Source organism: Brachyistius frenatus, unplaced genomic scaffold, assembly GCF_029030835.1.
Source record: "Brachyistius frenatus isolate BFR_SWC_R1_liver_20210118 unplaced genomic scaffold, ASM2903083v1 Contig_16, whole genome shotgun sequence".
Taxonomy (NCBI): domain Eukaryota; kingdom Metazoa; phylum Chordata; class Actinopteri; family Embiotocidae; genus Brachyistius; species Brachyistius frenatus.
This window is the reverse complement of record NW_027210615.1, coordinates 2566146-2588977: the sequence shown is the minus strand read 5'-3', so window position 1 is coordinate 2588977 and position 22832 is coordinate 2566146. Positions and strand designations below refer to the sequence as shown.

At 42.6% G+C, this 22832-nt stretch overlaps 2 protein-coding genes across 2 annotated transcripts; one reads left to right on the top strand and one right to left on the bottom strand.

Annotated features, from left to right (window-relative positions):
* Positions 1-1227: 1227 nt before the first annotated feature.
* On the top strand, positions 1228-9444 carry htr6 (5-hydroxytryptamine (serotonin) receptor 6). Its single transcript, XM_069693982.1, has 4 exons — positions 1228-2786; positions 4212-4346; positions 6487-6944; positions 8006-9444. Exons 1-3 carry the CDS (start codon positions 1872-1874, stop codon positions 6841-6843), a joined length of 1407 nt encoding a protein of 468 aa, XP_069550083.1. The 5' UTR covers positions 1228-1871; the 3' UTR covers positions 6844-6944; positions 8006-9444.
* Positions 7372-15588, bottom strand: tmco4 (transmembrane and coiled-coil domains 4). The gene is made up of 14 exons (XM_069693981.1): positions 15531-15588; positions 14666-14795; positions 14403-14577; positions 13997-14024; positions 13779-13908; positions 12877-12974; positions 12503-12646; positions 12246-12365; positions 11251-11415; positions 10860-10996; positions 10372-10456; positions 10078-10195; positions 9743-9860; positions 7372-8205 (listed from the first exon to the last, which is right to left on the bottom strand). Exons 1-14 carry the CDS (start codon positions 15571-15573, stop codon positions 7810-7812), a joined length of 1887 nt encoding a protein of 628 aa, XP_069550082.1. The 5' UTR covers positions 15574-15588; the 3' UTR covers positions 7372-7809.
* Between the last annotated feature and the right edge of the window lie 7244 nt (positions 15589-22832).

The following is a 22832-nucleotide window of genomic DNA, read 5'->3' as shown; positions in this document are numbered from 1 at the left end:
GTTTTCCAAGGTTGTATTGAAACGCTGCAGTGCGGCGGATTTTACACTACGAATGCTCTTGTACTGTTCAAGTGTTCCTGGAAGTGAATAGTTATGGTTGTCAAGTCAATGTATGGACACTGTTCAGGTTCAAGGATATACTAGACTATACTTTTCAGGATCTATGGAGTCATAAAATTGTGTCTCCTTTGTGAAAAGGCATTAATTTACATGTATTTAAAATTAAAATGTGAAAATATCAAGAATCTAGTGCACATACTAGTAATTTCCGATTGGGAATATGAATTTGAGTTTGCTCGTGGTAAATGTAGATTTAAAAACAAATTTACTGTTGATAAACTGTTTTAGGCAAATGTAAATATTACTTATTTAGGCTGTCTGTGCTGATATTGAATGATATTCAAATGCACCCTTTTAGAATTGTTTTATTGTTTTAATACAGTAAACGTGAAAGCGACAGAAAAAGACTATTTTATATTGATTATTAAATAACAATGCATTATATTACCATAAACCGATCATACATTTTGTATATAAAAACATTAATTTGCAAAGTAAATCATAACTCAAGCTTCCAAATAAATAAAGTAAAGTAAAGAGTCTAATATTTCCTGCCGAAATTGAAGCATAAAGTATTATACAATGAAAATACTCAATTAAAGTAAATCAAATTCAGGAAAACATAAAAACTTTAAAGAAGGTGAATTCTTTTTAGGCATAATCAACACGGTACATTATTCTTAAACAGAGAACAACAAAATATACATGAAAGAAGAATTCTCTAACAGATTTTTTTTTAACACTAGCTATATCTTCAAATTGAAAAATTGAAATGAGAACTTTGTGCACAATGTCAGAGAAACTCCTTTTCAAATAGCTGCAGCTTTTAAGAAAACATCAGATCTTTATAATCCATTGACAAAAATGCTTTTAGTTGTACCTTGAAAACAACATGACCAAACAAGGAATAAAGACCACCCACACCAGTTCCTATGGTGTGGAATTAGCATGTCCTGGCTGTGTTTGTGCATGGTTATGCATTAACAGCTCAATGCTTTGACACGCTCCTTCTCAGTCGCTGTGCGCTCCGGCTGGGAGGCGCGCTGGAGTGGCCGACACAGGGATTAACAGGAGCGAGGGATATAAAGGCAGCATCACAAGGACCATGATACCTGTAGAGCACTTATGAACTGAGCCTTGCTTACAAATGACCCTGAACAGTTTTGTGGTGTTTTTTTTTTTTGCTGTCCTGCTATTTCTCAGAATAAAAGGACTTGTGTGTGGCAGCGGAGCTGCAGCTCAGCAAAGGACTTGCGGAAGCTGAAGAAATCCACTTTGTGAGAGGAGATGCATGTCTGTGAATTGGTCCTCGTTCTCTTCATCTCTTCAGTGGGTTCCTCTCTCTGACACGGCTCTCTGGTGCCTGAGTCAAGGCTTCTCTCTCTTTGTGCCACCCTCCAGAGCCTGTCATCACTGTGACATGCTGCTTCAAACCCCTCTGCCAGCTATCGGATGGCTCACTCTGGCTCGTAGCTGTGAATGACGATGGGACGTGCCGGCCAGGATGGAGAGATGAGTGAAACTGTGTTGATGATTTGGATCGTTATACCGGTGGCAGTGGAAGTAAGCGGAGGGCGCCTGCATGTACTCCTGCCAAAGGGAGATGGAGATATTCATCGACAACAGTCCGGTTAACCTTGGCAGGGAAAGGGTTGGACGGCTTCTCGACACAAGAGACGAGTGGCTTCTTCTCATTCCGCAATGTCTCTGAAGTGCGAGCTTTTGCTGGGAAGGAGAACTGGTTAAGGTCTCACATTTGCCCGAAGAGGAGCGCTCAGAATCTGGCTCGTTGATTGGTGCCGGTCGGCACCATGGCTGACTCTCACTTGTCCGCCTTCGTAGGAAGCTACAACAGCAGCTCTCCCACCACCAGTGCTTGGAACATCACAGGCAGCGGCCCGTGGTTGTTGGCCTTCATGCTGACCGTCATCATCCTCATGACAATCTGTGGCAACATGTTGCTCATTGCCTTGGTGTTTGCCCATCGCTCTCTGCGCTGCACCTCAAACTGCTTCCTGGTGTCCCTGTTCTTGTCTGACCTGATGGTGGCGTTGGTGGTCATGCCCCCGGCCATGCTCAACGTGCTGTGTGGGGCCTGGGTGTTGTGGCCCGCCTTTTGCCCGGTATGGCTTTGCTTCGACGTCATGTGCTGCAGTGCGTCCATCCTCAATCTGTGTGTGATCAGCTTGGATCGTTACATCTTCATCATCTCACCTCTGCGCTACAAGCAGAGGATGACCCCACCTCGAGCGTTGCTCCTGGTAGGAGCCGCTTGGGGGTTGGCGGCACTGGCTTCGTTCCTGCCCATTGAGATGAAATGGCACAGCTTAGGCCACGGGAGCGGACACTCATTGGTCCCTGGGGTCAGCATCAGTAACATCAGCTCCTACTTGGACAGGTTGTACCCAGAATCCTACTTTCAGCTGTCGCCATCAGGAGGCCTTTCCTTCCAGTGCCGCCTGCGGGTCACCTTGCCGTTTGCTCTGGTGGCGTCCGTGCTCACTTTCTTTTTGCCGTCCAGCGCCATTTGCTTCACTTACTGTCGGATCCTCCTGGCAGCGCGGAGGCAGGCGAGGAGAGTCGCGGCACTGAGTCACCCACCACACCCACATCCTTCTCTTGGTGAACCTTCCCGGCCTCCTTCACCCGGGGTTGCAGCAGGGCAAGCTCAGCAGGATGGAGATGACTGTAGTCACCAGGAGCCTCCTGTGTCACAGAATGTACCGGTAAGAAAGAGAGACCAAACCGTAAAATAGACACGCCAGAGAAGGTATATCCGTGAGGGTGGTCAGTGTATGTATGCTGACCAAACCTTCCAGCGGACCCACTTCGGTTTAAAGGCCAGACCTTTTCGTGCTTGCAAAAAAAAACCTAGGAATAAAAAAGTCAACCTTAAAAAATTTTAGAATTTGTTTTTTATTTTTATTTTTTTTTACTTTTATACTTCTTTCAATAAAAAAATAAATAAAAAAAATAAAAAAAATCACATTTGTGGAGGATTGTAGCCTGACCGTGGAGGCTATTAACAAAGCCAAGACATGCCGAAGACCTTGCGTTGTTAAAGCGTAAGGAGATGGCATTGAATGTGAACGAGCGAAATAATACAGCTCTGGTCGTTCAATGTGCTATCTGCAGGGACGAGATAGTAAACAACTTCTTTTGTTCCTTTTGCCGTAGCGAGTTTGAGATGTGTAACTGAAAAAAAAAAAAAAAAAAAAAAGTGTCCTTCAGTCATTTTGGCCCAAGAATGCATAAAAGAAGAGTCGAGGCCGAGGAAAAAGGAAAGGGGGAAAATCCTGGCTAAAAGTCTTGGTGAGAAAAGTACAGGCAGTGTGTCACATGTGCTGCCTCCGTCTGCGACAGTCACAGCCACGTCGTCTGTCACATTTTCCTGCAGCGTGACCACAAGCATCCAGAACATGAACACTCAGTTACAGAGGAACTCAAATCTACTCAATCAATCAGCTGCATTGGACGTTTTTAACATTTACCTTTTCCAATTTATCCCATATTAATAGCTTTAAAATCACTCTCTTCACTGTCCCGAGTTATTGTGTATAATACACATCAAGCTTCAATGCAGCGATTTCACATGTAGTCCCATTGAAATCATTTATTGTTGAATCTTTTCGAATTCAGCTGTATATGTTTTGCATTTTGGGGAATTTTAGAATCTCCATTAACATTTTGAGTAAACTACTAAAATAAATAGAGTTGAGATATTTGTGTTTCATTAAATCGTTAAAGGAATAGTTCATCATATTTGGGAAATACTCGTATTTGTTTTTTGTTTTTTTTGCAGTGAGTCACTCTCATGTCATCTATGACATCTACATTTAGCAGGAGCAAGCATGGCTATTATCTTAGCTTAGCATAAAGCAGGGGAAAACGGCTAGCTTGGCTCCGTGCAAAGAAGATGTTTCCCAAAACAATGAACAATTCCTTCAATTCATTAACTTGATCAAATATAATTGGACAGCTTCAAGCAAAAACATTTAAAAAAAAAAAAAATGCATGAAAGATGCCAAAATGTATGACTCTGCAATTATGTAATTCACAGCTTTTGCCAAATATCATAACAGCCAAAGAGGATTTACATTGTGTCTGTACTTGTGGGAATAAGGCTTTCTACTGTTTTCTACTGTCCACAGCTGTCAGTGAACAGTGACGGTCGTCTGGCTCACCGGCAGGGTCGGAGGGCGCTGAAGGCCAGTCTGACCCTGGGAGTCCTGCTGGGACTCTTCTTCAGTGCCTGGCTGCCGTTTTTCATCACCAACATGGCTGAGGTCGGTACAGGCACCAGACATCAACTCTTAACAGATATGACACAGAAATGTGGTCAGTGAAAATGGTAGAAAAACACGTCAGGTTATCTGGAAGAGACAAATAACTTCAATCTGTGCATATATAATTGTTATTTCTTCACTACAAACATTTGAAACCATTTTTGTTTTTGTTTTCTGGCAGAGCTCTCTTAGTTCATATAGCGCAGAGATTCAGAGGTTTGCTCACAAATGTATGTGTGTGGTGGGCACAAAAAGAGTGTGAAATAAATGGAAAAGGAAGAAAGAGAGAGAGAAAAACACTTGGATACCAATCTATTTTTGTATTGGCCAGCCTTGGCGTCACAGCCTTGCCATAGCTATCTAACCAGGAAATAGATTGGCATTTCAGCTTTGTGTGGCTGACTCATTCGAGCCCAGAAACAACCTACCAAAGTACCATTTATAATTATTGTCCTTTGTAAGTTGTTGGTTTTGATTTGATTGGAATGGATATATACACACTCATTACTCAGTAAGCAAATTAGAGAGGTCATGAAAAAAACTCATGAATGTCAAAAAACAGCTTAATCTAAATTGGTAATGACACTTGTCCTGTTTTTCAAGCTTTCAATGATCCAGTCATTTTGATTTCCCATCTGTGCCCTCGCGCTTCTCCTACCCTGCATAACATCGAGCACAGAGACTCGACAGTGCCTGCAGTCGCCTTTCTTTTCGCACTCAATGTGGTGTGTGAAATGCACCCCCCCCCTTCCTGTCCTATTCCCACCGCCTCCCAGTCTCATCTTGATAGTTTTGGAAGCTCTCCTCTAACAGCTGTCTCCTCCTTCACTGTCGCTCTCTAAACTATAGTGGCTATATTCAAGATCAATGGTCTTAACAGTCGGACATCAATGTACAATTGGCTGCAAGAACAGAAGTGGTGGACAAAAAAAATCTGTCTTATGTCAAAAAATAAATAAATTTAAAAGGAAATTGATATAATGCAACCAGGGATATATGAAAGAATGTATCGGCATTACAATTATACTTGGTCTATTTATATGTTTTGCATTATTTGTATTTATTAATTTATGTATTTATTAATGTCCAAGCTGTACATAAATTGTGGTCTGCTTTTTCAACAATTATTAGTAAATAAATCAATAACTTAAAAAAAAAATGTGCAATAAATAAAAACATTAATTTTTACAACCAGCTAAAACACATATAAATGTGATAAATGCATAAATGAATGCATAAAAAGCAATAAACAATAATTCATAGTTTATATGTGTGTATATTCTCATTTGTCCATAATTAATTTATTTAGGACTTGTAAATTGGTCTGTTTTGAGAAAAAACAATAGTACATTTTGCCAAAAAGAATAAAAAAAAATGCATGCGGATGCGGGGCAATACAAATCTTTTTTATTTTATGTTACATTTTTTAAATTGTGCCGTAAAATTAAGGTATAGAGTTCACGTTGTGTGTATCCACTGTGGAGGAATGTCCCTTGTTACATTTCAAATTGTGCATTGTGGATTATCTGCTTTGTCAATGAGAAGAACAATGTAAAACCAATATGACCAAGAGGAATATGTTTTGTGTCTATACATGTATATGTGAATATTTACGCACGACACGTACACAGTGGGATGCAATATAGAAAAAATTGCTCCACAGCGCTACAAGTAGTCAAAACTCTGCAGGGACCCTTTCAGATCGCTTTTCTCTGTATTCACTTCTTTATCTGTATAAACACACACACATAGTTGAGCTATCATAATGGTGCAGTTGCCAGCCAAATTTCAGTCGTGAGTCAGGCACTTTGTCTTGGATTACTCCCTTTACAATTTTGCAAATGTCTCCAAGTATGTAATAGTGGGCGTTTGCTGCGTCTGTGTTAGCTGTTGCTTTGTTTCGTTTAGGGACATGCTCACTACAAGTAAACTCAGCCAAAAATGATGCCGCTTTTACAGGATTGCGATGGATTCATCACTAAATGTTATCTTACTCCTTTAGACACCCCTCGCAGTTTCCCAAAAGATCTCTATTGTCCTTTCTGTATTTGTTTTTTTTATTCCTATTATTTTTTTCAATGAACTATTTTCCCATGTCCTGCCTTAATTACCTACAATACTTTTCACCATTCCCATCCAGGCAGTGTGTGAGTGTGTCCCTCTTGCGCTCTTCGACGCCATCACCTGGCTGGGCTACTGCAACAGCACGATGAACCCCATCATCTACCCGCTGTTCATGAGAGACTTCAAGCGAGCTCTCGGGAAGCTCTTACCCTGCTGTTCCTCGCGGTCACCCAGAAGACCGTCGCCGGCGCTCTCCCTCTCTTTACGCAACTCAGGGGAGCCCAACATCGCCAGCAACCCCACTTCGCCCTTCGCCTCTGACCCCACTCACCCCCCTGCCACCGCCACCGATGCCGTCAACCTGCTGGATGCTGAGCATGCTGGGATTGAGTTGCCGCTGCTTCTGCCCAATCAGGTTGACAACCTGGATTGAATGGCAGTAATGGAAATAAAAAGACGTCATGTCGGGGCTTACAGTGGGAGAGTGATTCATGGCAGACACCGAGGCTCATATCATGATTTACTCACTGTGAGGTAAGACGCACAAGAAAACCACATTTAAATACAATTCTGAAATATCTACGAGCACACTTCAGTAAGCTTCGCTCTTGCTCTACCTGGAGCACTGGGTTTCTCTCCGACACACAGCTTCAAGATGTGTTTTCCGTTCACATTGCATATAATGTCAGGGTTAAGACTTTTTCTAATTAGCAGTACCAGTATACAATGTAACCAGGCTCTGGTAGGCGGTGTGTCACATTCGTATGGGTTGAACGGAAGAGAGAAAAGAAAAGGCCTTGAAGAAGATTTATTTGCTGAATTGCCCCCAGCTCCATTGAACCCATATTATTGTGGTAATATTCATAGCAACCGAGGTAACGGATGAAAAGAAGAAGGGCGAACGGAGCATATATGACACCTATTTTGTAGCGTCTTCCAAAACCTGCAAAACACTCAAGTATTTCCAAGTATTTAATCTCACAGTAAGACTAGAAAATAAATTATGGTCCTATTTACAGTTGGTAAAAAACAGTCGATAAAATTCTAAATTATTATTAAATTAAAGCATCTAAAAACTCCTTTACGTAGTTAAACAAATGAAATAATCAAATAAAGTTCATTTAGGGGCTTTTCACTAGAAGCTGCCGTATGCGTGCACTGACTCTAGTGCAGTCTGAGCTGAGAATCGAATGAAGTTTTTCTCCAACAAAGCTTTGATGCGGCAAAAAAAAAAACAACCCCCGTAAGATGATGAGAGTTTACAAGGAAGCAGCTGGTCCCGTAACATGCTCTTTACAAGCTTGGCCGCCTTTATTCGTGTGGGTGCTCTGTAGTCCAGTTTGTGTCGTTCCAGCTCGATGATATGTGGTCATTTTCCTGGTCAGTCTCTTCTACATCGTCACACTTGGGCATTTAAATCAGACGCTGTGGCGTTATTAGCGGCATTCTGCTCGGACGTCGGGGATGAATTGTTCCCGTCTGATTCTGTGTAATTTAATGAGTCCAGCAGGTCTGAAATATCAGGGATATCCCAACCGTCACCCGTCTCCTCCGTCTCTGACGCCTCTTTCTCGTCGCTGCTCTCTTGGGTACAGGTCTCAGCTTCCTCAGCTGGGTTTTGTGTCTCAGTCCCTTGTTGCTCATCGGTGGTTTGGTCAGGGATGTCCACTGTCCCCTTTGTAATTGTCACAGACTGAGGAAGAGCAAAAGAAGCTCCTGGGACTTCTTTGGTGGGAACTCCTACTGCCACCAAGATGGTGTCCATCTGCCGCATGTAGTCCAAGTGACCTTTCACCTGGGAAGCAGGAATACAGTTTTATCATCCATAAGTTAAAAAGGGTTCATATTTCTCAGTTAATTACAATGTGTGTGTGTATATGTGTGTATGTATCTTTTGCTTTTTTAAGAAAAGTTACAGGTTACAGGTCACAATGAGATACTTTCTTTTGAAGACTACTTTTCTTTTACCTCATAATATAGTTTGTGTTGATCTCAATATATTTTGTGTGACCTCGAAGTATTTTGCGTTACCTTGCAATATTCTTTGCTCCCTCATAAGATGTTTTGTATAACTTTGCAATACTTTGTGTTCCCTTTGCACTACATTTTGTGTTACTTCACGATATGTAAATTTAGCTCTCAAGCTATTTTGCATTACCGTGCAAAATGTTTTATTCCCTCGCAAAATATTTTGTGACTTTGCATTATTTTGTGTTCCTTTGGAATATATTTTGGGTTACCTCGCAATATTTTGTGTTGCCTCACAAGGTATTTTGCACTACCTTGCAGTATTTTGAGTTTTGAGCTCTCAAATTATTAATATTACCACGCAATATTTTGGGTTCCATGGCAATATTTTGTTACCTCACAATATTTTGAGTTACCTTTCCATTTAGTTTGCATTACCATGCAATATTTTAAGTACCCTCACAATATATTCCATGTTACCTCACAATACTTTCTGTTCTATTGCAATATTTGGAGTTACCAGTCAAAATATTTTGCTGACCAAGCAATATTTTGTGTTCCCTTGCCATATGTTTTGGGTTCTCTCACAATATTTTGTATTTCCTCGCAATGTGTTTTCCAAGGTAAATCCAAAATAGTCCTAAAAAAAACTAATCTCGCTACGACCCTACGCGAGTTCCACGGAAAATGTATCACTTTGTACAAATGTGTTTAATATAATTATTTTTTTTGGTACAACAAATTTTCCTATTCCACGCGTTAAATAACAAGGTACATGCTGTACGGTGCTTTAGACATGTCAAGTATCTTCTTACTGTTTTTTTTTTTTGTTAAGTTGTTAAATGTGAAACTCTGATGCTTTACCTGGTTCAACAAACAACTACCATGATGAGTATTAAGTAATAAGTTTAATGTGAAATCTTGTTGATATGAAGGTTGGTAGAAAGGCATTGCTGTGAACTGAAACAGACCAGCAGGGGCCTTATTTTTTTCTTGAATTTCAACTTTATTTAAAAGATACAACTGTCTCTTTTAAAGTGTAAATAAAACCTATTTAATAATACTGCATCACAAAAGCTATGATTGTAACATTTCATTCAGAATGGGTCACATTTCTTCCCTCTTATAAATTATTATATGTATTGCTTCAAAAACTCAAATCCGACGAACAAATTTGGTACGGAGCACAAACTGACACTTGAACAGGGTCAATGCGAAGGAAGGCTGCTGCATGTGGTTTTAGATAAAAGATAAAAACCTTAAAATGTTAACTAACCTTCAGCTCCTTCAGCTGTACTTAAACATATTAACCTGAACTAGATCCTAATTTAAATACAACTACAAATACAATTTAAATGACTCACCACAGAAGAAAGATCCACATTGATTATGCGCCCATCCTGGATGTTGATTGGCTGTAGCCCGGCAACAGACAATTGAGCAGCTGAGCTTCGGTACAAGAACCCCAGCAGCCAGTCGCCTCTGATAGGTGGACAGTTCAGAGTCATTTATTTATGCACTACTAAAACTATAATCTTGCTGTGGTTTCCACATTTATTGCAGGCAAAACAATGGACCCACCTCTGGATAGCAGAGATAGAACAACAAATATATCAAAACTATAAAGTAACTGCTAAGTATTTCAAGTAAAAATGTAAACAATGCTAGAGACACACGACAGGAAAGAGTTCTGATTTACCTGCAATATCCGTTTACTATTTTTCCAGCCACTACTGTCGCCATCCTCTCCCAGGCCTTCTCAGAGCCGTCCACTGGGGCCCCCAGGAGGACCACATCCTCCACTACTCCTTCATTACCTGAGAATTCAAAACAGCAAAGATTGATGCAAGTTGTTGGAAAAATATGGGAAAAATAAATGCATATCGGGAATTAGCTAAATAATTCTACTCTGCAACGCTAATGATTTAGAAGAATAGGTGTGGATTACTGCAGCTTTTAAAAGTCCTGATTTTAACTGAGGAATATGTCCCACCTTGGTCACTGGCTAGTTCCTGTAGACAGTAGTAGATAACTCGGGCTCCAAGACTGAAACCTATGAGGCTGACAGGTCGCTTCCCCTTCAAATACAGACAGAAGGACAAGAGAGGATTTCATTGTCTCATGGTTTTACTGAACACAGGATAATTATTCTCTGTAACAACAAGGCAATATTCAAGTTTAAATACAGTAATTTATTTAAAGTTTTGTTCTAATATTCAATCAGTAGATTCAAGGAAGCAAAGAACAAAGATATCATGCTTGGAGTTAATCTGAGTACACAGGCACCACAGTAACCCTGGCTGTCTCTTCCTATGCTTCCTTTCTATCTCTGCAGCTGTCAAAAAAAAGGGAAAAGGCCCCCCAAAAAAATGTAGAATAATAATTGTAATATTAATGTGCAAACAAAATATACGACTAATCCCTTTAGGTTGACAGCTGACTGTGTGACACACCAGTAACATGTGTGAGGTGGTACAATACCTGCTGTCTGCTTCTCAAAACCTGTGCCAGGTGTTTCCCCACCTCAGCCGAGCGGTTCAAACAAACACACCAGGGGTTGTCGATGACGCTGGCTGCTGCCAGCAAAGACGCAGGCCATGTCAGAGCCGTCACAATGCCTGAACAGAGCGATGGTGGAAAATATATGAACGCAGTACAGAGCGAGGATCAGCGTAACATGAAGACAATGGTTAGATAAGGCAAGATAGATAATAGATAGAAATGCTAAACAGATGGTGCCTCTTCACCGGTGTCCACGCTTTTCCTCAACAACAGCATCCACTCTTCACATCCCATACCACAAGCACTCTCGAATTTAAATATATATCCAATGAATAGAGGTTAAGTGCTTCCTGCACAACCATCCTCCTACCGGAGAGCACGGTGTACTTGAGGGCTTCCTGGGCCACCATGCTGACCAGCCCATCCAACAGAGAGGTCATGGCTGAGCCCAGGTCTCTGAGGAACCGGGACTCCCACACCAGGCAGAACTGTTCCCCGCACTCGCCCAAGCTGCACCACGGGGCCTGGAACGAACCTGGAACACAGCGTTTGAGTTTTTAATCTGAGCAGCACTTGTACCTGGAGTGTTTTTTTTTTTTCCCATTGTATGTGAAGGGGGTACTGAGCTTATAACTAAGTGTGTGTTTTAATGGGGGAAGAGAGCTGCATCGTTTTATGTAAAAGCAAAACCTAAGTGGTTTGTTTGCGTAATCTCAAGGGACCCTTGACGGGTAAACTATTACAGCATTATGTGCAGAACTTATCAGCTTTCCCACGTCATCTTTTGTTATTAAAATGTTTTTCTTAATTCAAACTTTAAGTAAAATGTAACTAGGATAAATTAGGCTCAGAAACCTCACACTGAACTGGACAAAAGCACATAATATTTACAAAGAGATGACAACAAATGTGTTTGGCTGGCAGTTTGTGAACTGAAATTTAGTTTGATTCTGCTTTCCTTGTGCATATTGATGTAATGGTTCTGACACTGACAATGCTTGATCTATTCAGTGATCTGTAAACTGAACTATACGCAGGCTTAACTGTTCAAAGGTCACACTATTTCCTCAGGTTTCAGCACACATTGTACATGTCCAGTGTGTATTTTGGGCGACAGTCTCTTGTCTACTATGTTTAAAGATAAACATTTCTAAATGCAAAATATGATGCTCTTATTCACCTGTAATTGTACAGAAATAGCTTTGATATTGTTTTTAGTTTTTGATTATTAGTGGTAAATAGTGCAATTTGTTTCATGAAATTGCATAAATGTATCACTTGTCAGAGATATATGCTAAGATATCTGTTGTATTTCATATCTGAATTGTACGCTCTTAAATGAATGGAAATGGAAGCCATACTTACTGTATTTACCATTACAGAGCCAACCTGTCACCGCCACGGTCAGGTGAAGATGCTTCCCAGAACTCAGTGGCAAGAATTCAAATTCCTCTATTGCCCCAACACACTTGTTCATCTTATAGCCTGGAGAGACCGTGGATGGAAACAAAAGAAATGTAACGAATAGCCAAAAACATAATAAAAACATGTATTTTACCAAGTTCAGTGGAAATTCTGAAGATGATAACTTCAGTCCGCACACAATCATTCAGTGTGCCTACCAGTCAGTCCAGCCCCCGCAGCACCAAACAGAGAGGCTATGATTGCAATGCCAGTGGCTGAGCCCAGAGCAGCAGCACCACCGGCCCCGAGCACAGCACCGGCTCCTGCTGCTACCAACGGGGCGGCCAGGCCACCTGTCACACCTGGAAAAGGCCAAAATATGAAAGTAAGTGTACAGAACACAAAATATACTCTGTGCTAATAACTGGTAGGTGAAGAAAAAAACTCTTGAAAGTGTGTGAGGAATCGATGCAATCTTCTGATGGTCTTCACATTTTATGGGTAATCATCAGTAGATGAATCCAATCATTTTGTGCTTTCACGTAAGACGATCGATGTTTTATTTGACCACAAAAGAAGCGGGAATAATCACCGATCACAGTTCCTCCTCCCACGGTTGCTAGTCCAATGAGGAGGTACCGTCGTAACTTCCGTCCCCTTTCTCTCCTCTGCCGCCGGGACGACTCCTCTCTGATGGAGTTACACAGATCATCTGTATGAGTTGAAATATTCACTTCCATCGAAAAAACAAGGATGTCATGTGATTCTTCTAACTCTTGAAAACAACAAGTTACTTGTTTATGCCATACATTCTGGGTACTGTGTGACTGTCATGCACAGTAATTGTGTGGTTTGAACACTCTGACACACACGCACGCACGCACACACACACACACACACACACACACACACACACACAAGATTTGGCAAAAAAGGGAGGCAGGAAAATATAAACACTTACTATTTTTAAGGAACTGAGATTGAAAGTTTATAACTAGGGGCGTAATGCTATTTGTTTAAGTACCGGAGCATATCTGTGACCTACACACAGTTAAGTTGTAGCTTTGTTTCTTAGGTTGTCGGTGGTCCTGGATTTCTCATCTAAAGTTCTATTGTCGGATTTCACTCACAACACGTTCTTGCTGTTTCAGAATAAAAGCCTTGTTAAGAAAAAGGTTTCTTTCTACAGAAAATCTAAAGGCCTTTTAATCTGAAACAGATACCGGAAGTGTTGAGTTTGTATCAAAGGTGTAATGCAGTAACTTTAACAGGAAAAACAGCAGTGGATCAAGTGAACTATAGACATTACATTTCCTCACTTGAGAGAAAAAAGTGGCAGAGCATCTTTTCGCTGCGTTTCGGCAGCACTACACCTGTGTTCATAAACTGACTGCGGCATCCTGTGGTTAGCAGTGTGAAGGGTTCGATGTAACCACAGCTGCTGACTCAGTCACACTCATCTATTACCCATCTTTCCATCCAACCACAGCTTACTCGCTCTCCTCTCCTCTTTCCCTCAGACTCTCTCCCAGCGTCTCCTCAAACTCCTCCAGCTGCTGAGTAGAGACTCGCAGCAGACAGCTGACATGACGGATGAGAACCCTCGCTCTGGAGTCGTATTGCCCTGAGCACATGACAGGCCGGCAAAGTTTGTACAAGAAAAGGCTTTCCTGAATTTACAGCAAAATCATGAATTCTTAAAGGATTCTTACCGTCTTTGACAGAGAAAGACACCAGATCCTGTAACACAAAGCCAGAGCCGGTTAGAAGAGTGTGTTTGTAGAATTGAATATAATACAATTTAATTTGTTATTAAAGACAAAGAAAAAAATGAAATTGTGATTAGAACATGTGATTATAGACTTGAATATGAATTCTTGTTACTTTACATTACATATATCTTTGACTCCATATTTCTATCGTCATTCTATTTATACATTTCTACCTAATGTGTCCTTGTATTGCACTCATTTACTGGAACCCATTTGCTCTCATCTTTCTACTCTACTGTGCATTTCCTTTGCCACACTTAATGGATTTACTGTTACAACAACCCAGCTTCCCAGAAGGAGCAATGCAGTTCAGCCTCATCTCGTCCTCTATTAGAGAGACAAACACCTGTATGATAGGGGTTGCCCCTGCAGCCAGCAGTGGTTCAGCGTGCAGGATGGAGAGGAACGTGTCGGAGCCCTCGAAGCCCAGGCCTGACAGGAAAGCCCCCATAACCGGCATCACCGACTCATCCAGGTCCAGCCAGCAGACCAAACCCTGCAGGTACTGCTCCCTAAATGCACTGAGAAATAGAAGGAACAAGCACCGTCATCAACACAGCACGAAGGACATACACAAACAATGCCATGATGACATTATCCTCCACTTACTTGTTTTCAGATCCAGTAAACAACTGTCCCAGGGAGACACCACACAGTGCAGCATAGGCAAAGCGGCTCTGTTCAGACAACTGCCGGCTGATCATTTTCTCATCTCTTGTTGTTCCTGATCCCCCTGGGTCTGTAGGTGACCAATAGATAACGCTTAATAATTAACTTTAAGGCAATAATTTGATTCATTCACATCATAGAACGAACCAAATAGATGCCATCCACTATACCAGACTAAACTCACATTAGTCATAAGCAGAAATCTCAGTGATATTGTATTGGTACTCAGGAGGGTTATCGTGACAAAGAGTAAGACGATTTTCATTTTATTTATTTTTTAACACTGTTTGATGGAGCACGTACATGCCGAATTAACCACAAGACCCCAGCAATTGAAATGAGGTCAGAAGTCAGATCCACGGGTCAACTTTAATGCTAAATATTTAAAATGCAGCGTTAAACTATGCAAGTTTTGACGGGGGTTTAATTTCGTTTCGCTCTTGCCTTGAAAGAATAAAGTTACACGGAAATGGGTTAAATAGTGTCTAACTTTGTGCTACTTATCATCTCTCCGATGAACTGACCTGAATTCAGTACACCAAGGCTGCTCAGATTTGACCCACATGTTTGTTTAAGATTTAATGTGAACTAAAACCAAGGTAATTTAAACCAGTTAATCTCGACCCAGACACAACTCTCGTGTGTGAGCAGCCACACAGCTGGTTGTTAGAGGACGTGCTGCTTCAGCTGGTTAACTATCTAACGGTACACGGGTAACCTTTCCTAACCTCGTCAGTTTGATATCATACTCGTTTGCCGCAATAGTCTACAGTAAACAACATCTTTAACTAAATCTAAATGGTACCTGGAGCAAAATGTGTGTCCGTACTGCTTTGTTTTTCCTCCATGGCTGAAGATGTCACAACTCCGCGGACTGAACTTGTGATGCATTCACGTGATAATCCTGAGCTCGGATATTACACAACTATCACATTCACTCAATCGCACGACATGCTGCAGGCTATATAAAAAGCTTCACACGCACATAAAGGTAAATATGCACTGCTTTACACTAAATTGAAGAATAGAAATAAAAAAAAAGAATAGAAATACACAATAAAAACGCATTTCAGGACACGTTTAACTTACTTGGAAAAACGTGTTGTATAATTATACAATACAGCTTCTAAATGGAGCAATTTATGTGGTTTAAAACACTTTTTTAGTCGTCTCGGTGGTTATATTACATGTTATAATATTTACAACGGTCCATAAAGGCATCTTTGGTTCGCAATTTTTAGCTGACGTAACTTCCACGTACGCTCAGAGCAGGGCAGACGTTTATTTACGACTGTCATGGTTTTTAAAATGTTGTTGAAGAAACAGATATTAAAATGGTGAATTACACATGTTTAAGCCAGAAATGAGCAGTTACGCGCCACGGGTACCTGAATTTAAGCAGCAGCTGGTTTGACCAACGCTACAGAGAGTGTAAGGATCCCACTGAAAACTGACAAAAGAGCCAACAGAGCCAGTGTTGTACATGTGCGGCCAGTAGGTGTGAGTGTAACATTTATTTTCTTGCCACATGCCCTTTTTGTGAAGTTCTGTCTCCACCACCCTGATACGACAACTGATATGGTTGTTTATTTCAATTACCTGAATATGTATCCTTTTTAATAGATTATTCTGAGGTGTTGTTCAATTTTAAAAGCATTTATATGCTTTTTTTTTTAAATGGGTTATCCTTCTATTTACAAAGAATTTGAATTTGTTCAAAGTTGTTCCAAGGTCCATATTAGACAGTCTATCACTCTGCCACCAGTGGAGGAAACAGCTTCACTCAAGGACATAATCAAGAAGCACGTTGGAATCATTTGATTAGACATAGCTATGAAACACAGAGCGACATTATTCTATTGTGTGTGTAATAAACAGATTTGAATAGTGTCAGTCACAAGCAAGAAGAGAGAAGAGCAAGAAACCCTTACAATGGACAAGACCATTGCAGTACAGTATAGTAGCTACAGTATAGTATAGTAGGATATAGTATAGTATAGTACTGTATAGTGCAGTATAGTATACAATTACGATAGTATAGTATAGTATAGGATAGTATAGTATGATATAATGTAGACTATTATAATGTAAGATAGTATAGTAGTATAGTGACTTCCGTTGTGTGAAAGATGAGATGTATTACAAGCCACAATAATGTTAGTTTTTTAATAAATATTTAAAGACAAATTGTTTTGTTTTTGCTTTCATGTAAAACTATAACACACATTTTGTTGCAATTCTATGTTTTTGAAATTAATACAAAAAAATATTTTTCAGTTATTTGTCATATCATCAACAATATTATCATAGAAACACCTTCAAATATTGTGATATTATTTAGGGCCATATTGCCCACAAAAAATGTGTGTTTTTATTACAGTATATGTAGCATAGTGCACTGAAGTAAAGTATTGTATATTACAATTTGTGCAGAATATCAATAATAGAGAATTGCCACCTTAACGTGGTGGAGGGGTTTGAGTGGCTCAGTGATCCTGGGAGCTATGTTGTCCGGGGCATCAGCCCCTGGTAGAGTCTCCCAAGACAAACTGGTCTCAGGTAAGAGTCCAGACTAAGAGCGGTTCAAAAAGACTCCCCGATGAATAGCAGCCCTCGCCCGGGTCAGGGAAACCAGGGAACCCTCCCGGAGCCAGACCCAGGAGGGGAGCTCACCGGTGAGCGTCTGGTGGCCGGGCCTTCGCCCCAGGGGCTCGGTCGGGCTCAGCTCGAAGAAACAACATGGAGCAGCCACCCTGTGGACAAGCATCGGGGTCAGGTGCAATGCAGACCGGGTGGCGGGCCGGGCCGGGGGTCCGGGCGAGCCGATCGCCGGTGGCTTAGACTTGCTCTAGGGACGCTAGCGGGGAAAAAGCTGGAGCTGGTGCAGGAGGTGGAGCGGTACCAGCAAGATATAGTTGGGCTCGCTTCCATGCAGAGCACTGGCTCTGGACCCAAGCTCCTGGAGAGGGGCTGGACTTTATCCTTTTCTGGAGTTTCCCAGGGTGAGAGGCGCCGGGCGGGAGTGGGGATACTCACGAGCCCCCGGCTGAGCGCCGATGTATTGGAGTTCTCCCCGGAGAATGAGAGGATCGCCTCCATGCGCCTGCGGGTTGCAGGGAGGAAGACTCTGACTGTTGTTTGTGCTTATGCACCGAACAGCAGTTCAGAGTATTCGGCCTTCTTGGAGTCGGTGGGGGGAGTCCTGGAAAGGGCGGCGCCTTCCGACTCCTGGGTTCTAGTTCTCCTGGGAGACTTCAACGCTCGTGGGCAACGACGGAGAAACCTGGCAGGGGGTGTTTGGGAGGAACGGCCTGCCCGATCTGAACCCGAGTGGTGTTTTGTTTTTGGACTTCTGTGCTAGTCATGGTTTGGCCATAACAAACACCATGTTCGAGCATAAGGTGGCTCATAAGTGTACCTGGTACCAGAACACCTTAGGCCAGAGATCAATGATCGACTTTGTAGTAGGTACTGGCAGGCCAGAAGGGCTGCAGCTACAGTGGTTGCAGATGCTAAAACTTGGGCATGGGAGGAGTTTGGGGAGGCCATGGAGAAGGACTTTTGGTTGGCCGATTAGATCCGCCCTGAGATGCTGAAGGCGCTGGACATTTCTGGGCTGTCTTGGCTGACATGCCTCTTCAATGTTGCATGGGGGTCGGGAACAGGAACATGGACTGGCAGACTGGGGTGGTGGTTCCCATTTTCAGTGGGCGTTGGCCTCCTCCAGGGCTGTCCTTTGTCACCGATCCTGTTTGTGACCTTCATGGACAGGATATCTAGGCGCAGCCGGGGGGAGGAGAACGTCGGGTTTGGGGGTCACCAGATCGCATCTCTGCTGTTTGCAGATGATGTGGTCCTGTTGGCCTCTTCGGACCGCGACCTCCAGCACTCACTGGGGCGGTTTGCAGCCGAGTGTGAATCAGTGGGGATGAGGGTTAGCACCTCCAAATCTGAGGCCATGGTTCTCTGCTGGAAACCGGTGGATTGCTCCCTCCAGGTGGGGACGGAGTGCCTGTCTCAAGCGAAGGAGTTTAACTATCTCGGGGTCTTGTTCACGAGTGAGGGGAAGATGGAGCGGGAGATCGACCGCCGGATCGGTGCGGCTGCATCAGTACAACAGGCGCTGCACCGGACCGTGTTGGTGAAGAGGGAGCTGAGCCGGAAGGTGAAGATTTCAGTTTACCAGGCGATCTACGTTCCGACCATCACCTATGGTCACGAGCTCTGGGTCATGACCGAAAGAACGAGGTCGCGGCTAGAAGCAGCCGGAAGGTGGCCGGGCTCAGCCTCAGCATACATATTTAAACAATGCTAAAAACATGGTTATGAGCTTCTTGCCTGTACAGTACTAAATTTATAAATCTTTTTTTATAGAGAAAGTTTTTGTGTGAGATATCTGCGGCACCAGTAAAATGTATACAGCCGCCCTGAGAACAGGAGAAGAGCAACCTGTAGTATCTCATGCTCATTTCTTTGCCAAAATATACATTTCTTATGCACTTCTCGTACACATAACCTCTGTTCCGATGATCATGGATGTTTTCTCATTTGGTATTGTTTGACTGCTCCTCACCCACTTCCTTCCCCTCTGCTTCATCAACTCAAATTTACTGTACATACTTGTGTAGCTGCACAAACAGCTCTCTAACACCTCTTCATGTTTTCCAGTCTGAATTCTGAGCAATGACAAGAGAGCGAGGCAAACAACCAGAAAGTTACGTGAGGGTGAATTCAACTTCCACTTGGTCTTTGTGAGGAGGAACTCAGTACAGCGTGGGCAGAATAATATCCTGGCCTTGTCACAGAGGAATCTCCGAATCTACGTGAGCTGCATCCTGTTTATACTGCCTACTGAACTGCCTCTAGTGTGTCATAAACAAGTCTTTATATGTAGCAAAACCACAGCTTGATTACTAATGAAATACAGTAGTGTGTCTTTATCTGGAAACTCTTTCATGCACAGTGGGGATAATGATTACTGTATAAAGCACAAGTACAAAGTATACTAACCACTAATGATGTTCAGATTAGAGTCACTGTGAGAGGAGATTTGTTGAATAGAACCCCGATGAGCGTTGCTTTTACAGACTTGTCCTTTTCAGCTTGCCTTGACTTGTAATCGGGTAGAAAAGAAAAGCCCAGGGTCTAACTTTGAAAACCTGAAGTGTTGAAAAGCAATGATAGAAAAGATAATATGAGGTGAACTGCTGCTGAGTCTTGCATAATTTCCAGGCTATGTATTTGCACATCTGTGCTCGACGTACCCGTCAAACACTGCTTATTCATGTCTGCTACTACCAATGTACTTTAGTTTTTATACCTGTGGTGGGATTAAAATAACAGTTTCAGCAATTATGAATATAATAAGACTGGGTGGGCGAAACATTTTGAAAACAATTCTACACACCAAACTTGTGTTTGAGGTAAGCAGTTTTCTATTTGTGAATGCAAATCCTTTACCATGCAATTATTATTTCTCAATTTAAAGCCACCACAGGTAGATTTAACACAACATTCTGCATTGATGAGGCCTATAGTGTAAATAGAAAAAATTACTGCAGAGACTTTTAAAGAAATTTACAAAGCTTATCTGATCACATAAATTCTACACCTGCTTGTGTCTTCCCAGATATTTCATTGATTGTCATCATCTAGTTGTAAAGGATGAAACATTTTAAAGTCCCTATTCCTCTGATCTACACCTGTCTTGATGTTTTTCAAATGCACTAATGTAATATATTTAACATATTTCTCTGGTTTAAGTTACCTAAAGTACATGTAGCTGGTGTCAGGTGTATAAGCATCCCAGCTAGTGAACATACTTGTATAACAAATGTGCATTATCTATCAAGTGTGGAGTTTGAGAACAAAGGTTCTACATTCACGCTAGCTGCTCTTTAATGATGTAATGAGACCAAGCGGCAAGCCACTATGACGTAACCCACTGGTTTGAGAACTGCAGTCGCCATCTTGGTTATTTTTTAACCAGAAGGGACCATATTTAGATGAGCTGGAGAGCTGGCTGACTTGATTTGACTAAGAACAAAAGGTTTTTAGAAACCTGAATGCACCAGAGGCATGTCATTTAACCACCCCAGCTTTGACTTAATTTGACTGATGGGATGTATTTAACATGTCATGTTATAAAATAACTTCCATATTTATTTAACACAAAACATATTTTTCTTAACCTTGTTAGAAAAATTACTCAAGAGGCTTGGTTCAAAATCAAACACATCAGACATTTATTCTCCCTCAGGTGTGAGGATGTTTTGGTCCTATAGAGGGCACTTCACATTTTCAGATGTGTTGTTTTAGGATTCACTGAAAATTGACTTATTTTGTCATTTCGGTATGAGGATGTTGGCTGAATGTTAACGTCAGCATGTTAACATGCTCATAACAACAATGCTGACATGTTGATATTTTGGAGATAAATATTTACTGTGTTCACCTTGACAGTTTAGTGTGTTAGCATGCTAATATTTCAAAATCTGTGCTAAACACAGAATGCAGCTTTGGCTGATGGAAATTAGTTTTGCAGACATTTGGTCAGAAACTAAACAATTTGACTGTGGTGGCGGGGTGTGGTTAGCTCAGCTGCAGGGGGTAGAAAGTGGGAGGAGTGGTTCAGGGAACGGTGCCGGGAAGGTGTAATGAACACAGCTGAGCCAAATATGAACTGATGAGCTCTCCCCTATAAAGGGAGCAGGGAGAAGGAGGCTGGAAAAAGAACGTTGGCACAGAGACAGTGGTGTGTGGGCAGGGCAAATAAAAGCATTGATACTCGAACGTGGAACTGAGCGAGTCATCTGTGTCCAGGAGAAACCCCAGGCCTCTACGGGATTTTCTCCCTTTGAACTGCTGTTTGGCAGGAAACCACGAGGGGTGCTCGACCTGCTTAAGGAAAACTGGGAGGAGGGTCCGAGCCCCGGCAAAAGTGAAATTCAGTACGTCATGGACCTGCGAGCAAAACTCCACACACTCAGGGTCAGATGTCACGTGAGAATTTGCTCCAGGCCTAGGAGCGTCAACAACGGCTGTACAACAGAGGGGCCAAGCTGAGGCAATTCACACCCGGAGAAAAGGTACTTGTATTGCTTCCTTCTTCCAGCTCAAAACTCCTCACACGGCGAGTAGGGGACGTCGACTATGAGGTGGTGCGTTCTGACACGGGCGGAGCTACACAGCTCTACTACCTCAACCTCTTAAAAGCATGGAGAGAGGCGGAGTCTGTTTCTCTGGTGTCCGCAGTATCTGAGAGAGAGGAGCTGGGGCCAGAGGTTCCAAAGTCCACCAATCCTGCCTCGCTTCCTTTCGACGCCCATCTCTCCAGGACCCAGAGAACAGACATAGCCCAGTTGCAGAAGCAGTTTGCTGATATGTTCTCCCTCCTGCCAGGACGCACGAACCTCATAGTGCACAACATTGAGACGTCTCCGGGCGTGACGGTGCGGTCGCGACCCTACAGGCTACCTGAACACAAGAGAAAAATTATTCAGAGAGAATTGGCGGCTATGCTGGAGATGGGAGTAATAGAAGAGTCCAACAGTGCCTGGTGTAGCCCCATTGTTCTTGTTGTCAAGAAGGATGGATCTATTCGGTTCTGTGTGGACTATCGCAGGGTGAATGATGTGTCATGATTTGATGCGTACCCAATGCCCCGGTCGATGAACTCCTGGACCGACTGGGCACTGCACGTTTCTTCATGACACTGGATTTAACCAAGGGCTACTGGCAGATTCCTCTCTCGCCAGAGTCCAAGGAAAAAACGGCCTTCTCCACTCCGTTTGGATTATACCAATTCAGCACACTTCCCTTTGGGTTGTTCGGTGCTCTGGCCACGTTCCAACGCCTCATGGACCGGATGCTGCGTCCGCATGCTGCATATGCTGCCGCCTACCTGGATGATGTCATCATCCACAGCACCACCTGGGCGGAGCATGTGCAGCGGGTGGGCGCGGTGCTGGAGTCCCTGAGGCAGGCTGGGCTCACCGCCAACCCAGGAAAGTGTGCAGTTGGACGGAGGGAGGTACGGTATCTGGGGTACCACTTGGGCGGCAGGCAGGTGCGCCCTCAGGTGGACAAGACGGCGGCTATTGCGGCC